Source organism: Macaca fascicularis, chromosome 19 (assembly GCF_037993035.2).
Source record: "Macaca fascicularis isolate 582-1 chromosome 19, T2T-MFA8v1.1".
Lineage (NCBI taxonomy): Eukaryota > Metazoa > Chordata > Mammalia > Primates > Cercopithecidae > Macaca > Macaca fascicularis.
The window spans coordinates 46,221,753-46,240,719 of NC_088393.1; the positions used below are offsets into that span (position 1 = coordinate 46,221,753).

General features: G+C 58.2%; 1 protein-coding gene across 9 annotated transcripts in view; it reads left to right on the forward strand.

The window, feature by feature from the left end:
- PAK4 (p21 (RAC1) activated kinase 4) overlaps positions 1–18,967 on the forward strand; it is a 53,171-nt gene that overhangs the window by 26,550 nt on the left and 7,654 nt on the right. For 2 of the 9 annotated variants that reach the window (XM_015441687.3, XM_074023479.1), the window contains exons 1-3: positions 4,536–4,760; positions 15,589–15,661; positions 16,870–17,096. In XM_015441687.3, coding sequence (XP_015297173.2) covers positions 16,893–17,096 — 204 coding nt within the window. In that variant the 5' untranslated portion in view covers positions 4,536–4,760; positions 15,589–15,661; positions 16,870–16,892. Of the gene's footprint in view, positions 1–3,016; positions 3,207–4,535; positions 4,761–14,672; positions 14,781–15,588; positions 15,662–16,869; positions 17,097–18,967 lie in introns of those variants that run through there. The other 7 variants (XM_015441686.3, XM_045381113.2, XM_005589162.4 and 4 more) reach the window with 5 other exon arrangements.

The following is an 18,967-nucleotide window of genomic DNA, read 5'->3' on the forward strand; positions in this document are numbered from 1 at the left end:
CACGCCATGCTGAGTTGTGATTTTTTTTTTTTTTTTTTTGCGGAGACGAGGTTTCCCTATATTGCTCAGCTGGTCTCAAACTCCTGGGCTCAAACGATCCTCCTGCTACCGTCTCCCAAAGTGCTGAGATTACAGGCAGGAGCCACCACACAGCCTCAGGATGAAATCTGGAGCCATCCCACTCCGTTCTGCCTGGGACATGAATCACCTTTCTTATTCCACATATCCATGGTGTATGTGCTACCCATCTGTGACTACTCCGTAGCTCTCCCGGTTATCGCATCTTCTGTTGTGGTACCACAGTGCTTATGTTCGGGTAACCCTTACTGTACTTAACATCGTCCCCAAAGTGCAAGAGTAGTGATGCTGGCAATTTGGATATGCCAAAGAGAAGCTGTAAAGTGCTTCCTTTAAGTGAAAATGGGGAATGTATTTAACCTAATAAGGAAAAGAAAAAACATTGTATGCTAAGATTACTAAACTCTACAGTAAGAACGAGCCTTCCATCCATGAAATTGTGAAGAAGGGAAAGAATTTGTGGCTAGGTTTACTGTCACACCTCAAACTGCAAAAGTTACAGCCACAGGGCATAAGTGTTTGGTTAAGATGGAAAAGGCATTACATTTGGGGAGTAGAAAAACAGGAACAGAAACGTGTTCCAACTGATGGCAGTCGGGGTCGGTGTTATCTACAGTTTCGGGCACCCATTGGGGGTCTTGAAACATACGCCCCGCAGGTAAGGGGAACTACCGTGTATATAGTCGGCCCTCGGTATCATGGACCCTCAGGATCACGGGTTCTGTACCCACCCATTCATCCAACCAACCAAGGTCTGAAAATTTACTGTGGAGGGCCATCTTTTCCCTCCGCGGTTATGGAGGGCCGACTGAGGGACGAGCATCCCTGGATGTGGTACCCCCGGCTCCCTCAGCTACCAGGGTATAATTGTGTAAATATATAAATATTTTTCTTTAAAATCATAATTACAAATTGTTAGGATACGCAGTGAAAACTGCATAAAACGTAAATGTTTATGTTTTATAAAACTGATTACTATAAAGGGAAAAATCTATGTAGTCACCCCTCCAGGTGAAGAAACAGATGGTGCCAGCCTCCCCCTACCCCTCCCAGTCTCTCCCTTCCTGCAGAAGCATCCACTCTTTATAATTTTAATTTTTTTTTGAGACAGAGTCCATCACCCAGGCTGAAGTGCAGTGGCACAATCTCAGCTCACTGCAACCTCCACCTTCTGGGTTCAAGCAATTCTCATACCTCAGCCTCCCGAGTAGCTGGAATTACAGGCATGTGCCACCACACCCGGCTAATTTTTTGTGTTTTGTTGTTGTTGTTGTTGTTTTATTTTTTTGAAACAGAGTCTCTGTCGCCCAGGCTGGAGTGCAGTGGCGTCATCTCGGCTCACTGCAACCTCCGCCTCCCAGGTTCAAGTGATTCTCCTGCCTCAGCCTCCCAAGTAGCAGGGATTACAGGTGCCCACCACCACACCCTACCAATTTTGGTATTTTTAGTAGAGATGGGATTTCACCACGTTGGTCAGGCTGGTCTTAATCTCCTGACCCCAGGTGATCTGCTCACCTTGGCCTCTCAAAGTGCAGGGATTACAGGTGTGACCCACCCCACCTGGCCTTAATTTTAATTCTCTAAAAACGTAGAGAGCGGGTTTCATAATGTTGGCCAGGCTGGTCTCGAACTCCTGGCCTCAAGTAATCCTCCCGCCTCGGCCTCCCAGAGTGCTGGGTTTACAGGCATGATCTACTGCGCCCAGTCCAACTCTCCTGACTTTTGAGGCCCTCATGTGCTTGCTTTCCTCTCTGTTTGCCACCTCTGTATGCAGCCTGAAGCAGTTTCCTTTTGCCTGGTTTTGAACCTTGGTCCGAGGACGGAGTACCGTTCGATGTTTTTGCCTCTTTTATGTGGCCTCTTCTTTGATGCTCATCCACATGTAGCTGTAGTCATTCATTCATTCTCCCTGTCGTGTGCAGTGCCATGGAGCCGGTAGGTCACCCTTCATTCGCCACCTCCTGGGAACGAGCATTTGTCTTGTTTCCAGTCCCTTCTTGCGTGTGCTTCCTGCCCCATGGGCCTGCGTTAGCTGGAGTGTGTATCCAGGAGAGCTCTTGCTAGGTCGAGCGTGTGTCCCCGCTTCCGCTGGATGCTGCTAAGCTCCTCCCAAGTGCCAGCAGCGTGGGAGAGCCACGGAATGTTTTCGAGAAGAGCAAAGTACAGAATATTGTGTGTCGTGTGGCTGCCATTTCTGTTGTTTTTTAAAAAGTGGGTAATCGTGTGTACCCGTACACACACGTAGGATCTCTCAGAAAGGAAAAAAAAAAACAACCGGAAGTTTAGTAGGGGTTGCCTCCAGGGCTGAGCTGGGCCAGGGTGGGAGGAGGACATCCTGTCACAGTTTACCCTTTGGTGCCTTTTGGCTTTTGAACCGTGTGCCTGTATTATCAAGACAGAGAGAAGGAAAAGGAAAAGGGGTAGATAAGCATAAGTGTGGTAAAGTGGGAATCACTGAGAATCGCCCAGTGCAGCTCCCTCTCCGTCCCCTGGAGACCTCGTTTCCTGCGGCTGTCCAGAGCTGTCCAGTCCCCACCCACTCCCCCGCCAGAGCCCAAACCTGCCCGTCTGGTTTGCAGAGCTGCCCCACCTGGCTCCTCCTCTCCGGGTGGTTACTCCACAGATGCCCCACCCCCACCCCACGGGGAGGCAGTGGCCTGAGATCTGGGACTTCTGGGACCCCCAGACCTGCCCTGCTGTGGTCCAGAGCCCGGCCCAGCCCCTCCTTGGACTTCCTCCTCACTGTGGGCAGGGGGTGGATGGAGGTGGCGGTGGGAGTTCCAGGCCCCGAGAGCTAGCGCTGGGCTCCCAGCCCACGTTCTCTGTGTGGAGATAACATCTGCCCTGGAGGAGTTGGCTGCGGGGGCAGGGGTGTGCAGAGCGGGGCAGTGGGAAGAACCCAGGGGCTTCTGTCTGCCGTGTGCCCGGGCACTTGCTCACTGTTGTCCCTGGATTCACCGTGGCCTGGGTACCCATCCAGGGCCCGGGCACCCAGCAGCCTTGGTCCCTACCGCTTACCGGACTGGAGTCCCTGATGGAGCCCCCCTAGGATGTCAGCTCCTCCGGGCAGGAAGTTTTGTGGACTTTGTTCGGTGCTGAAGTCTCAGGGCCTCCCACAGGTGTGCCTGGTATGTGCCTGGAGCTCAGTGAATGAATCAGAGGCGGGTAGGCTGCAGACAGCCACAGCCTGGGTGGTCAGGGCTGGCATGGGGAGGTGCAGGGCGGAGTGCGCAGGGCTGGAGCCCGGAGGATACCTGACCCAGCCTGGGGTGGCAGGAAGGGCTTCTCGGAGGAGCAGGTGCCTCAGGTGGGGCCAGAGGGTGAGAAGGGATGAACCAGGCAGCCCTCCGCAGCCTGCTGGGGTGGAGGGGAACAGACAGTGTTCACAGTAGAAACAGTTATACCTGCGAGCTCGGTCTCGGGCCAGCCTTTGCACGGGAGGTGGGATTTGAAGGGGAGGGAGGAGTGCGGCGGAGCGTCTTTTTCTTCTGTTCCTGAACAGGGGTTCTGATCACACCAGCCTCATACTCGGAGCAGCTGGTTAAGGGCGCAGACACCAGGACAGACACCCAGCCTGGGAGGCCCAGTGCCTGACCTCCCCCAGGCGTCAAGTCATTCTGCCTCTCCGGGCCTCAGTTTCCTCCATGGTGAAAGGGGCCTACGGAAGGACCTGTCCCATTTAGGGCAGCAGTGAGGCAAAGCCCTGAGCCCACGCCTATGCCAAGAGCAGGGCCTGGCCCAGAATAAGGCCTTGTCATGTTGAGCTGCCTATTTTCAGCAAGGTTAGTTTCATCCTGGTGAGGCGGCGCCAGCATGGCGTTCCACCTCCCGGCCTCCTCTCCCTCCTCCCTTTCCTGCCATCCATGCCTCCCAGCCCCATTCTCACACCTTGGGATGGCAATATGGGGGCTTCACCGTGGTCTCCCCTGACCTCGCCCCTCCCCCCGTCAGGCTGTCTCAGATTCCTCCTCATGGGTGGGGGGTGCAGAGTGGCCCTTTCCTCCAGCCCATGCTGGGCACTTGCTAGAATCCCAGCCTGGTCAGGGTGGAGGAGAAGCAAGTTCCAGCTCTCCAGTTCTGCCTCCATATCAGAGAGTCCACCCACCCCTCTCCCCGGGGCTCTATCCTGTACCTAGCAGCCCCTGTCACTCCCCAGCCGCCCCCATGTACATACCCCGGTCCCTTGTTTCAAACCTGGCTGCCCCTTAGCTGCCTGGCCAGCCGCTTGCAGGCACTCAGCCTTGCTGTGTAGTCACCCCTTCCAGCCCCTGGCACCTAGACTGGCATGGGGGGGCAAGGCGGGGTGTGCCTGTGGGTGGGAGGCTGACCCTGCCGAAGCAAAGGCTGTGGTTGGGGTCCCCGCCCAGCCCTGCCGTCTATCCAGGCAGCTATGGGCCACGTGGCCCAGGCCCACCCACCCCAGCTCCAGGCTCAGCCCCGCCTCCCTCCCGCCCTCCGTGGGTGGAAGCCACAGCCGAGGCTCAACTCCTGGCCAGCCTGGCCGCGTCACCACCGCTGCCCTGGAGGCTGGAGCGTAGAGCCCAGCCAGCCCTCCTCAGTGGGTGCCCACGTCGAGGGCCTGGGGAGCCCTGGATCTACTCTGCTTTCCAGCTGGAAGCCTGTTTTTCCACAGGCCCGCCCCATTGAGTGTGGCCTAGGAAGTGGGAAGGATCGTGGTGGAGGTGAGCTGGCCAGGCCTCGGGAGGGAGGGGAGAGGGGAGGGCTAGGCTGGCTGCGGGGGAAGGAGGGTCTGCTGTCTGGCCACTGGAGCCAGTGTGAGCATGTGCGAAGGCTGCACCTTTCTGGGGTTGGGGCGGGGTCACCATGTTTAAACGTGTGCGTGACGGCAGGTGCCTGTCTGCTGGGGACTTGCAGGCGGCTGAGCGTAGGTCCCTGAGCCTCTCTGTGCGAGCTCACTCCTGGGGTCTGGCTTGCATGGGGGCAGAAGTTTCTGTGAGACTGTGCCTCACTTACTCTGGGTGACCCTGGAGGTGACTGGGTGCGCCTGGGTCCATGGAGGTCTCCTTGCCTGCTGTGTGTGGTTTTGGGGTTGGGGGGCCCCCTGGTGTAGCTTTGTATCTTGGGGGTTATTCCTATGTGTGTGTGCGTCTTGGGGTGCGGCATGGCTTTCCCTCGAAGTCATGGAGTGTCTGCGGCGTTGTGCGTGTACACACATGTCCCTGTGTTTCTGTGTGTGGGTCTCTGGGAGTGTCTGCATGTCTGGGTGCACGAGTCTTCGCAGCGTGTGTGAAAGTCCACGGTCCATCCATGGCTCTTCTGGGGCCCAGGTGTGGGCTGACTGAGCCAGGCTGGCTTTAAGAGCCGCTCCCCCACCTTCTCCCACTGAAGCCTCAGAAGCTCCCTCTGGGGCACGCTCTGCTGGCGCCCCATATTCTAGAGACAGGAACAGAGGCTCTTGGTAAATGTCCTTTTCCTCTGCCCCGCGGCAAGCACAGCACTGACCCCTGGTCACCAGCCTCCTAAGCCCATGCTCCTGTACGGGCCGCCGCCGGGTGCTCGGGATGTTGTGGGTTGAGGGTGGATTGCTGCTGTTGCCGGCTAGCCGGGAAGTTTTCTTTTTTTCCCCTAAGATAAATATTGGAGAAGAATGGCCAGGGAGCTTTCCATGTGACCAGTGCATGTGGCTGGAGGCCTGTGGTTTGTGTGGCTGGGTGTGTATCTGCATGTCTGTGTGATGGTCTTAGGGCTTGGCTCTGTATAGTGTCAGCTGCAGATGTCCTGCACACTCTGGTGTGTCCTCACATGCATCTGTGTCTAGGGATCGTGTGTGTGTATGCATGCGTGTGAGTGTGCATGTGTGCATGTATGTGACCATGCATTTGTGAGTGTGCGTGTGTGAGCATGCATGTGTGTGCATGTTTGTGAGCATGCATGTGGGTGCGTGTGTGTGCGCGTGAGTGTGCGTGTGTGAACGTGCTTGTGTGTGCATGTTTGTGAGCATGCATGTGTGTGCGTGCGTGTGTGCACATGTGTGTAAGCGTGCATGTGTGAGCGTGCATGGGTTGTGGGATGGCTTCGCTCGTTGCTGTGTGTTGGGTCTGTGAGGAGAGGCCACGTGTGTCTCCTGGTGTCTGTGCGCAGCCTTGTGTGTTGCACAGCAGGGGAAGTGGACAGTGAGAGGGCTTGGGTGCTGGGGCCTGAGAGGGGCAGAGCCTCTTTCCTGCCACATCGCCCCCTTCCCCCTGCCCAGCCTCAGGGGAGGAATAAATGACTCTGCTCCGATTTCCCAGGCTGTATGGGCTCCTGCACACTCTCTGTTGTGGTGTCCATCCCTACCCTGGGTACCTCTGAGGGGTGAAGGGCACCAGCAGTGCCCTTTATGTCTGTGCCTTTTTGTGCTGGGCCAGATTCGGGGCAGGGGGGCTTGGCCTGAGACTGCCAGCCCTGGCATCACTGGGGCTCTGAGCTCCAGCCTGGGCCTGGCTGGATAAAGGAAGCATCATCTCTTCATTCAGCCACACTCTTTTTGCTGTACCTTACCTTGTGCTGGGCAAGCCTGGGGACACAGGGTGGCTAAGATGGGGCCCCAGGCCCTGCCCTCCTGGGTCTCCCAGTCCAGTGGAAGAGGCAGACCTGTTATCAGACAGTAACAGTCCGTCAGGCTTCCCCCGCCCAACCCTGGAGAAAGTAAGGCTAGCATATTTGCAGAAGGGACCATGCCCGGCATCCTCTGTAGTTTATTTGTTCATTCATTCGTTCATCATCAGCAGCAAGATTGGCAGTACTGATAACAGCATCGAGCCTGCAGTGAGTCCCCACTCGGCACCAGTCACTGTTGTAAATGTTTTACATGCGTTGTCTTATTCGCTTGTTCATCATTCCCAGGATGTAGGGACTATCACTACCCCGAGTTTGCAGATGAGAACACTGAGGCCCAGAGAGGTTGAGTAACTTGTCCAGGGGCACACAGCTTGGAGTCATAGAGCCAGTACCTGGGACTGGGCAGTCGGCTCTTAACTACCAGCTGCCTGCTGAGCCCCTGTACTGCGCCAGGCCTGTGCTGAGGACAAAGCAGTGGCCAGGACAGATAGGCCCTGTCCTCATGGCACACTGCCCGTTCATTGCAGGAGACATACTAAGTAAGGACCATAGAGACAAACGTAAAATTACAGCTGTGACAGATGCTGTCAAGGGGAAGGCACGGGACATGCAGTGTTTTTTTTAGATGGAGTCTCACTCCGTCACCCAGGCTGGAGGGCAATGGCGTGATCTTGGCTCACTGTAACCTCTGCCTCCTGGGTTCAAGTGATTCTCGTGCCTCAGCCTCCCAAGCAGCTGGGACTACAGGCACATGCCACCACACCCAGCTAATTTTTGTATTTTTAGTAGGGATGGGGTTTTGCCATGTTGGCCAGGCTGGTCTTGAACTCCTGACATCAGGTGATCCACCTGCCTCAGCCTCCCAAAGTGCTGGGATTACAGGCATGAGCCACCGTGCCTGGCCGTGGACCTGCAGTTTGAAGGAAGAGGAAGAGAGAACAAGGTGAAGGTTGAGGGGTCAGGGGACTCTTCAGGACCCAGGCTAAGGGCACAGTCCGTGCGGAGGCCTGGGGGCAGGGCCAGTGCTGTGCTGTACCTGGAGGAACAAAGGAGAGCAGGGCTGCCTCCTCCACCCTCCACAGATGCTGCTGAATCCAGGGGCCCCCCGACCCCGATCTGCATCTTCACAGGCTTTTACCCATTGTGGGGACTCATGGATTTCCAGAGGCATCCCCCATGTGATTTGGCTCTTGCCAGGATCCTCTGTCACTTCCCAAGATTCCCAGCCTAGGCCATGTGGCTGGGTGGGCCCCCTGCAGTGGGGAGGGCCTGGGTGCTCACAGCGGGGGGACGTTTTGTGGTGTTGGGACACACACCAGCTTACTTGCAGAACAGCCAGATTCAGTCTCTGAAGACCCACTTTCTCCCCAGGCACAAGGCCAGACTTCCAGGCAGTGAGTGAACGAGGCCCAGGGACTTGTGTCTGCCTCGGCCCCATCCCCGTGCCCTGCGATCCCCGTGCCCTGCACCTCCTCAGGGACCAGGCTCATTACTTCAGTAATGGCATCACTCATTTGTTCCACAGATACGTCTCGAGCACCTACTGTGTTCCAGCCACTGCTCTAGATGCCAGCAAGAACCAGACAGACAGACAGGGCCCTGCCCTCAGGGGGCTGACATTCCGCTGGGGGCACCACCAGTCAGTAGGTGTAGGATGCCAGGGGGTGGTGCCACAGAGACATAAAAAGCGGGGTGCACATTTTGTTAGGGGGTCGGGGCAGCCTCTCGGAGGAGGTTTTATTTGCGCTAAGACCTGAATATCAAGAAAGGCTGAGCAGTGCAGTTCTGGCAGAGGGAAGCTAGGTGCAGAGGCCCGGAGGCTGGAACAGCTGTGATGAGTCCAAGACATACACGGAGGTGGCCAGCGCGGCTGGAGAGAAGCGAGGGGAGGAAATGAAGTTTGCGAGGTTGGCAGGGCCCTCCTAGTCAAGGGCCGTGTTGAGTCAGTGTTTGAGCCAAAGTGGGAAGCCGTGTAGAACTGTGTGTGCGTTGGTGTAATGTCTTCAGATTCCCTTCTAACCAAGGTGGCTTTTCTGGTTTTGGTCTGGTCATTGTCAGGGACATTGTCCCTCCCTGTTTTTGTCCCGTAAACCTCCAGGGTCCTTTCTCTAGAGTGGAGGCCTTGGCTGGAGCCGGGGCCACCGGGGAACAGGAGGCTGGGGGATGTTGACTTGCCTTCTCTGTGGGACAGAGTGGCTGCTTTTGTGACCTGGCACTGGATAGCCCTGGGCAGTGACTTCCCCCTCTGGGCCTCAGTTTCCTGGTGTGAGGAACAGGAAGGAAGAGGACTCCCCACCCAGCACCCAGAACTGTTTAGAGGGCTCCATGTGGCCTGGTCTGCGTGCCTGGCATGGCCTGGGCGAGTCCACAGCCACGAAGGGGGCCCCGTGAGTCCACGCCCTGCTCTAGGCACTGAGATGCAGCCATTGTGAACCAAAACATGGTACCTGTCCACATGAGCCACTGACTTAGCGAGGACGACGGCCACAGACCGGCAAACAGCTGTAACGTGTGAGGCAACACTGAGGGCCCTGGAGGGAATGGACCCCGCTGACCAGGCTCTGGGCCAGGTGCTGGGGGTGCCACATGGAGCCAGAGCAGACCGAGCGCCTGCCTGTGAGCTCATGCTGCAGCCTTTGACCAGTCCTGCCACCTCCACCTTTATAGCGTGCCTGGAACCTGCTCATGCTGCTCCCTCTGCAGTCCCCACGGGGTCCTGTCCTCTTGATTTCCACTGGACCATCACAGCTTCCTCCTCCCTGGTCCCCCTTTCCATTCTGCCCCCACAGACTGTTCCCAGCCAGTGGGAGCCTGTGAACTCCTGAGTCAGGCAGTGGCCCTCCTGGGCTCAGAGACCCCTGCAACTCCATCTCACTCGGGGAAGGACTGGGCCCTCCCTGTGGCCCCCAAAGCCCCACACGATCTGCCCCATTACCTCCTTGGCCTGTCCGTCCACTCACCCCCTCGCCCACCCTGCTCCAGCCCCACGGCCTCCTTGCTGCCCCTTGACCATGTCAAGCAAATTCCCACCACCCTGGCTGCCCTTCCTCCAGGGCCCCAAATGGCTCCCTCTGCCCTCCTCACGCAGGTCCCTGCTCACGTGTCCCCTTCTCGGCAAGGCCTGCCTGACCACTTTATTTTATTATTATTATTACTACTATTATTTGAGATGGAGTCTCACTCCCTCGCCCAGGCTGGAGTGCAGCGGCGCAATCTCGGCTCACTGCAACCTCCACCTCCCAGGTTCAAGCAGTTCTCCTGCCTCAGCCTCCCAAGTAGCTGGGACTACAGGCACCTGCCACCACGCCCGGCTAATTTTTTGTATTTTGAGTGCAGACAGGATATCACCATATTGGCCAGGCTGGTCTCCAACTTCTGACCTCAAGTGATCCACCTGCCTTGGCCTCCAAAAAGTGCTGGGATTACAGGCATAAGCCACTACGCCTAGCCTGTTATTCTTGTTTTTGAGACAAGGTCTCGCCCTGTCACCTAGGCTGGAGTGCAGTGACATGATCACTCACTGCAGCCTTGACCTCCCAGGCTCAGATGATTCTCCCGCCTCAGCCTCCCCAGTAGCTGGGACCACAGGCGCACACCACCACGCTCAGCTAATTTTTAATTTATTTTTTATTTTTGGGGGTAGAGACAGGGTCTCACTAGGTTGCCCAAGCTGGTCTTGAATTCCTGGGCTCAAGTGATCCTCCCTCCTTGGCCTCCCAAAGTGCTGGGGTTACAGGCGTGAACCACCGTGCCCAGCCTTGACCACTTTATTGAGAATTCCAGCCTCCCCTCCCCTCAGCTCCTTTCTGATTGCTGCGTTATTTTCTATCTCAGCATTTCTCACTGGACTTAGTAGATACTTTTCCGATTTATCTCATACATTGACTGCCTCCTTCCTTCTAGAATGTGAGTGCTGCAAGGACAGGGATGTTTCTGACTGTTGGGTGCACTGCTGTGGGCCCCAGGCCCAGCAGAGTCAGCCTTCAGTAGATACGGACAGGTGCATGGGTCGACGCGTGGGTGGGTGCGAGGGGGTCGCTTGTGGGTGGAGTAGGTGTTTGCTAAGGAGGACCCTGGGGATGTGTCAGTCCCAAACCTGAGGACTCCTTGGAGGAGCGAGGCTCAGTGTGGGAAGCCTGAGGAGAGATATGGATAGAGGAGGGTCGGGGGCTGTGCAGGATGGGGGCAAGAGCTGAGCCAAGGTTTGGAGGCAGGAATGGCGTGGGGGACTTGGGACAGCAAGGAGCCTGCTGTGCTGGGACAGCAAGCCAGACTCCCAGCGCCTCTGCCATCAGAGCACATCCCCAGAAGGTAGGGGGTAAACTGAGGCAGGGAGGGGTCTTCCCAGAGCTGGTAGGTGAAGATTGTGGCAGGGTGGTGAGTGCGACCCATGGTAGAAGCCTGAGTGCAGGCTGGAGGCAGTGACCCCTGTGGGTCCCCTTCCTGATTCGGGTTTCATTTTAGTGATGATGAAAGGATGCCTGTGGTCCTGGCCACCTCCCCTGCTCTGCCCCGGGTCAGCCCCCTCCCTTCCGGTGGCAGCAGCTTTGAGCAGAGCCTGGAGGGGGCGGGGCAGGAGGTAAGGGGTTTTGCACGTGCACCTGCTCACACCGACAGCTTTGTCGCATGGTGGATCTTGCTTTTCCATTTGGGCCAATTAACCTTGTGGGGGAGAATGGGGGTGGTGGTACCCTTTTCCTGCCATAAAAGGTCAGAGGATGCAGGGGGTGACTGGAAAATCGGAAGCGTCTGCTCGGCCAGGTCAACGCTGCCTGTCCCACGTGTTAAAGAATTCAAAAGATTTTTTAAAACTGGAAATAAACGTTTTAGAGTAGGATACAAAGTATGCCTGCATTTTTGCGATCGAATACTGGACTTCAGAGGCGTCTGTGCCCCGGCTGGGGCAGAAGGCTGCATCTCCCTGCTGCTCTGGGGCTACTGCCCCCAGGTCCCAGCTGCTTATCTGAAAGATTTTCCAGGTGCTGCCGGACCTTGTCCAAGGCCTCTGAGCAGGGGAATAGTGCAGTGGGCAGGGACAGTCATTCCACGGAGTCCCTACCGTGTACTGCCCTGGGCTGTGAGAGGGCAAGACAGAGGACCGTCCCTGCCCTGTGGAGCTGACACATTCTAGGGGAGAGGCAGACGCTAAAGAATTACACACACGGCTGGGCCCAGTGGCTCACGCCTGTAATCCCAACACTTTGGGAGGCTGAGGCAGGTGGATCACCTGAGGTGAGGAGTTCAAGACCAGCCTGGCCAACATGGTGAAACCCCATCTCTACTAAGAATACAAAAATTAGCTGGGTGTGGTGGTGGACGCTTGTAATCCCAGCTTCTCGGGAGGCTGAGGCAGGAGAATCACATGAACCCACTAGGCGGAGGTTGCAGTGAGCCGAGATCATGCCATTGCACTCCAGCCTGGGCAACAAGAGTGAAACTCTGTCTAAAAAAAAAAAAAGAATTACACACACACACACACACACACACCGTATATGTGGTAAGAGCCCTAAGGAAAGATAAAGCAGCAGAGATGGGCGTAGAGGGTGACAGGACAGGAGCAGGGCTTGTGAGCACAGGCGGGCCTGGGAAGTCAGGGGAGGAGGGAGGGCAGTGAGAGGAGAGTTCCAGGTGGGGCACTCACCCATGCAAAGGCGCTGAGGTGGGACCGTGTCTAGGATTTGAGGAACAGCAGGGGGACCTGTGTGGCCAGGGCACAGTGAGTACAGGGGTGCTTGGGAGGAGAGGAGGGCAGTGTGGTGATGGGCATGCCCTGTGGGGACTCTCAGGCCACAAGGAGGCATTTTGGGGGCCAGCGAAGGGTTTAAGGCTGTGGACTCTGGAGTGGGCAGGACTGGCTTCCAGGCCCAGCTCTGCTTGGTGAGTTTAGTGAGAGATTTTACCACCGCGGCTGGGGGTGCCTGTGAGCTCAGCTTCAGCCTCTGCTCTGGCCATGGGTCCCGTGTGGTAGTGGGAGTACCGAGCTGAGCCTCAGGCCACACTTGGTGGGAAGGGTTGGTTTTAAGCATCTTTCCTGCTGCAAAGGCCCATGGGAAAGGCTGGTGAACAGCCATGGAGGAGGCGGGGGCCCGGGGGCCCACTTTGTGCTTCCTCCCACTGCCTGTGGTGTCCAGGACGGGTCACACAGGAGGGAGGGACCCTCAGCAGAGACTCGGCCAGGAGAGGAAAGGCAAGGTCTGGGTGTAGACAGAAAGAATGGGGAGGGAGGGAGGGAGAGGGGAGGCCAGGACCAGCCTTGAGAGGATGATGGTAATAATAATAATAATATAATAATAAAACCAACAGCGTCACCTCAGCCCTCCAGGGCAGCAGGACAGGCAGGTAAGAGCCCAGCCTTCAGTGCCTTCCACATACAACCGCCCAGGTTCAAATCCTGGCTGCTTCTCACTGGCTGCTTCTCCTGTCCATGCCCTGGACAAGGGCCTTCCCTTCTCTGGGCCTCAGTTTCCCCATTTGTGAATTGGGATGAGGATGCTTGTGAGGATGGAGCGGGATTAGACACAGCAGGGCCGGAACCCGTGAATCTCTGCAGACAGGCCTGGAGTCTGGTGTCCACTCTGCCACCCTAGCTGGGTCACTTGGGTTAATGAGGTCCCCCTCTGTGCCTTGTTTTCCCTGTTTGTAATCTGGGGCTTATAATGGCCCCTCCCTCCAGGGCCAGATGTGGGACCCGGGTAAAGTGCCTGGAAGAGGGCTGGTACACAGTAGCTACTCCGTAAGTGCTGGCTGCTACTGGAATGGTGACCGGTACTTATTGTGTGTGATTTGCCTTGGCTCTGATCCCAACCGCTGTCTCTGGGCCAGGCCCTCCGTGCTCTGTGTTCTCCGTAATTCCTTGTAAAAACTCCAGTAAGGCCAGGCGCGGGGGCTCACCCCTGTAATCCCAGCACTTTGGGATGCCGAGGAGGGCAGATCACTAGACGTCAGGAGTTCGAGACCAGCCTGGCCAACATGGTGAAACCCCATCTCTACTAAAAGTACAAAAATTAGCTGGGCGTGGTGGCAGGCAACTGTTAATCTCAGCTACTCGGGAGGCTGAGGCAGGAGAATTGCGTGAACCCGGGAGGCGGAGGTTGCAGTGAGCTGAGATCACGCCACTGTACTCCAGCCTGGGCAACAGAGCGAGACTCCATTTAAAAAAAAAAAAAAAAATACTCCAGGAAGCAGCTACTGTCATCGCCATCTTTGGACAGAGGAGGAAACTGAGGCACAGCATGGCTGAGTTGCTCACTCGGGACCACATATTGAGGTCCCCAGGTTGGGTTAGATCCCCAATTCACAGACACAGAAAGTGAAGTCACACAGGGCAGGTCATAGCAGCCCTGCTGGAGTTTGGAGCCCTGGGCAGCCTGACTGCCAAGCTTGGAGCTGGCCCGGGAGCCCAGCCCCCACCCTTCCTTCCCTGCACCTGGGCAAGCCCAGCCTTTCTGCCTAGCTCTTCTCCCTCTTCCCAGGCCTGGCACGGCCTCTGTGGCCCCCGCGAGATCAGGAGCTTATGTTGGGAAGGGAGCGCCTGCTGGGGAAGCCAGCAGGGCTTGGAGCTGCCCAGGAGGGCCCAGGGTGGGGCCCCTGCCTAGTCATTATAAACATGTTCAGTTCCTCTGTTTGTCCTGCCCTCTTTGCAGTGCCCAGAGGAAAGGGGCGGCCCCAGGCAAATATCCGGAGGCGTGCCCCCTGCCCCCTTCCCTTGGGGGTTTATGGGTGGGAGGGCAGGAGGCCAGGCTTCGGAGGACATACCCCAGACCCCGTGCTGCTAGCTGGGTCAGCTGCCGGCCTTCCAGGCTTCTCCTGCCCTGTCCCCAGGCGTCCGCCACCTCCGGGTCTGCCCTGCTCTCCGCCCTCTGGGCTTAGTGAGGGTCACATGGCTGATCCTGTTCCTGTGACTGTGGGAACAGCCTAGTGCCCCGCAGTGGGGAGGGAGCGGGATGGGCGGGGTGACAGGTTCACGATGAAGAGTCACGGGCTGGGCATGGGGCCAAAGGGGGTGGAGGGACATCTGGGAGGACGGAGAAGCCAGAGGACATGGGACACAGCTCTGGAGTGACAGCAGGCAGAGTGGGGAGATGGGGACTGTTGGGGTATGTGGATGACCCTAGGAACTGGGCCTAGAAAGCAGCGAGAGAGTAGGTCAGGGCCACCAGGGATGGGCCGGGCTGGAAGGCCACGAGGGAGGGCTGGGCAGCACTCAGGGCACCGGCATTGGGCTCGGAGAAGGGGCTGGGCAGACACAAAGGAGGCCCCCTGCCCGCCCTGCATCCTGGGCCCCAGGGCAAGCAGGGAAACTGGGCCAACCCTAGGAGCCTTGGCCAGGCCGGCTCTGACCACCCGCTGGCCTCTTGGGACCAGTTGAGACAGGTTGACTGCCGGGTCCCCACCCGCCTCCCACAGGGTTCCCGCTGCCAAACCGGTTCCCCTGGCTGGCTCCCATCGATGGTCCTAGCTCTGGCCAGGGCCTCACCTTTCCTGGCTGCTCCCATGAAGGCAGCCTGAGCTGGGCGGAGAAGCAGGTGTGGAGGGGCCGCATGCATCTGCGGGTCCTCTGTCCTCTCACTAGGACCACAGGACTCTCTGGGCTGCGCACTGTGCCAGGCTCTGGGGAGCCAGCTGGGAACAAGACAGAAGAGAAACTCCACCTGTGTGTCCCCCCGTCCTCTGGTCTCAACTGTTCCCCTCTTCCGGGAAGCCTCCCTACTGCCCACCCCGCTGTCCTTCCAGGCTGGGTCCCGTGCTCCCGTCCCCCAGCCCTGCACCTGGGCTGCTGCTGCGCAGGGACAGGTCTTTCTGCCCCATACGAACTTCCCATGAGGTCAGAGGCTGTCAGGGCCGCTGCGGTGGCCGCAGAGGAGGCCCATTGCTGAGTTATTCCTCAGTGAATGAGTGAATGAGTGAATGAGAGAATGAGTGAACGGATGCATTCCTCTCATTTTACAGATGAGTAACCCGAAGCCTCTAGAGGAGTGGTCACCCGCCTGAGGGCACTTCTGTCCCACCAGCATCAGACCAGGTGTGTGCGACTCCAGGGCCCAGGCCTGGGACAGCTGGGGTGGGGCCTTCCGGGGGAGCAGGAATTGGGCCCCTCCTCCCACAGACACTGTGGGAGCCGCCCCGGCCATCACAGTGGCCCCCACTGACAGGCCCCCCGCGTTTGCCCAGCCCTGCACCAAGCTCTTGGCTCCCAGTCACCCATGGCCCCTCGCAGCAGCCCTGTGGGGGTTCATCCACGGCACACAGAGGTTGTCACTTGCCCAAGGTCACGGCAGCATGTGGTGGAGAGTCAAACTCTGGCCGCCTGGCTCCTCTTCCCATCTTTCTCCGGGCTATCTATGAGATGCCGCCATCAGCATGTCTCCCCCTCAGCCCCTTTGTTTTTTAAAGTGGCTTTGGTCGAGCGTTTGCTCTGTGCTTGGTACTATGGCAAGGGCCGGACTGAAGACCACAGATCCTGAAGATAGGGGAGTGTCGTGGCAAGGCTACCTGGGTGCCCTCTTACCCCAGGGGCTCAGTAACCCTGTGCTGAGTCAATATCCAACGGTGTGTGCGTCCCCAGCCCAGACTCAGGGCTGGACCAGCGGCGGTGGCTGTGGCCAGGCCAGCAGTGACCGTCCATTGAGTACACACCGTGTACCAGGCATAGCGGGGGATGTGGGGAAGCGGGGCAGATGAGACCTGGCCAGAAGGTAGCACTGACATTCTAGCGAGTGGTGTGGATGCTGCCCTCGGCAACCTAAGACGGAACAACAGACAGGATTTCTGGGCTGTGACGGTGATGTAGAGCGGGGACGGCGGGACACGGGGCTGCTTGCCTTGGGGTGGTCAGGGAAAGAGTCACTGCTGCTCTGAGAACTGAAGGAGGAGACGGGGAGCCCGTGCAGACACTGGAAGTGAGCTCCTGGCAGGGGGGCCAGCCTGTGCAAAGGCCCTGAGGTCTCCAGGGGGTGAGAACAGAGAGGTGATGGGGGCTTGTGGGCCCGCGGGAGACATAGCGGCAGGAAAGTTCTGAGCAGAGGGACATGGCGGCTCAGGTGCTCACGGGTGCCCTCTGGCTGCGTGTGCCACACAGATGGGGGCAGGGGCTGAGCAGGGAGACCCAGAAGGAGGCACCTGCCTCCTGTTGGTTCCGGTGGAAGATGAGATTGGAAGGGACAGGGCAGGGGCAGAGGAGGAAGAGACACAGGCAGGCTCTCACTCACCCACCACGATTCCCTCCCGCAGGCCGCACCGAGCCGCCCGGAATCATGTTTGGGAAGAGGAAGAAGCGGGTGGAGATCTCCGCGCCGTCCAACTTCGAGCACCGCGTGCACACGGGCTTCGACCAGCATGAGCAGAAGTTCACGGGGCTGCCCCGCCAGTGGCAGAGCCTGATCGAGGAGTCGGCTCGCCGGCCAAAGCCCCTCATCGACCCCGCCTGCATCACCTCCATCCAGCCCGGGGCCCCCAAGGTATGCGGCAGCCACCACTACCTCCCCCAGCCCACCCCCACCCCTGAGTGACCCCAGCCCTCAACCCCACACTCGACCCTATGACTGACACCTCCTCACTGACATGGAAACAGACACACCCCAGCCTTCAACCCTGATCCTGGGCCCAGCGCTGGCCTTTCACCCTCCACCCACTGGCTCCAAGTTCTGAGAACCCATGCCACCCCAACCTGAGCCCCCATGGCCCATCTGGCAGCCCCCACACCAGCCTCCAAGCTCTGCTGTCTCCCGGCCACCCCTACCCCGGGGGCCATGCTGCTGTGCCCCAGACCACACTCCCATCACATTCTTGAGCCTTTCCAGAGCTCGTGGCAGTGGGAGACAGACCCATTCCCAGAGGGTGACAGCCCCGAGTGGTCAGGGCTTGGATGGGGAAGCCCGGAGGAGGCACCTGACCCAGACCAGGGCTCCAGGCGAGCTTCTGGGAGGAGGGGACAGCGAGGCGGAGCCCAGAGCTGAGGAGGAGGAGGAGGAGTTCCAGCAGGCGCTGGGGAAGCCGGGCTTTAGTGGGGGAAATCACGCCTGTGAAACACAGGCTTTTTGATTTTGGGTTTTTTTTCCTGCCATCTAGAGCAAAATGGCAAGATTGGGATTTGAACCAATGTCTGTTTCCAAGGCCCATGCTCTTACCCCCTCTCCTGCCTCCATGTGAAATGGTGAGAGTTGTGGAGCCGGTGTCTGGGTGTGGCCTTGCACGAGGCTGGCCTGGCCTGAGCCCCTGCTGAGCCTCAGAAGCCAGCCTTGGAGCCTGGACTCTCTCCCGTGGTCAGTGGGGACCGGGAGGGGCCGCAGGCCAGGGGGAGCTCGGCCAGGTTTGCTTCCAGCGGGTGGAGATGGGTGTGCCTGGGGACTCACCCTTCCGGGTGCCCAGCCCGGCCTGGCGGGGAGGAGCCCCAAGGGCCCACAAGTTGGCCGTAGACACAAGTGCAGCTCAGTGTGGTGGCCCACTGAGGGTTCCATGTGGCCCACACAGGACGCTTTTGAATGCTTTGACTTCTTTGCCACCACTGAAAAAGTGACAGACCACTTCCGAGGCCGTTTCTGGCATCTGGTGACAGACCAGCTGGAGCCGAGTGGCAGTGGCCTCTGCAGGCTGGGTACTGGCTCTTCTGGGCCGCAGGCCACACCCAACCCGCCTCAGCTCCACACCCTGCCTGGCTCTGTGGCCAGTTGCATGTAGGCTTTGACCCACATCAAGGTGTCTCCAAAAACCCAGCTCCTGCCTGGCTCGCCAGATGTGAGGCCTGCCTGTGGCGGTCCCACCAGGAGGCAGGACACCTGAATTCACACACAGGGCCTCGTGGCCGGCATTGTCCTGGGGCCCCATGGGCGCTTGTGTTTGCTGCCCTTGTCTGGACCTCAGGCCTTCCAGGGCCCACTCAACCACCTGTGTTTTTTTGTTTGTTTCTTTGTTTTTGTTTTTGTTGTTTTTTTTTTTGAGACACATTCCTGCTGTCTCCCCGGCTGGAGTGCAATGGCGCCATCTTGGCTAGCTGCAACCTCCACCTCCTGGGTTCAAGTGACTTTCCTGCCTCAAGTGATTTTCCTCCCAAGTAGCTGGGATTACAGCTGCCCACCACCATGCCCAGCTAGTTTTTGTCTTTTCTGTAGAGATGGGTTTTCGCCATGTTGGCCAGGCTCGTCTCAAACTCCTGACCTCAGGTGATCCTTGGTCTCCAGGTGCTGGGATTATAGGCGTGAGCCACCGCTCCTAGCCTCAATTCCCGGTTCTAAAAGCAAAGACTGGCCTAGTGTCCACCTTGCTTTCCTGGGGCCCCTGGGCAAGGCCCGGCTTCAGGCAGACAGCCACGGCCAGGAGAGGCAGGGCAGCG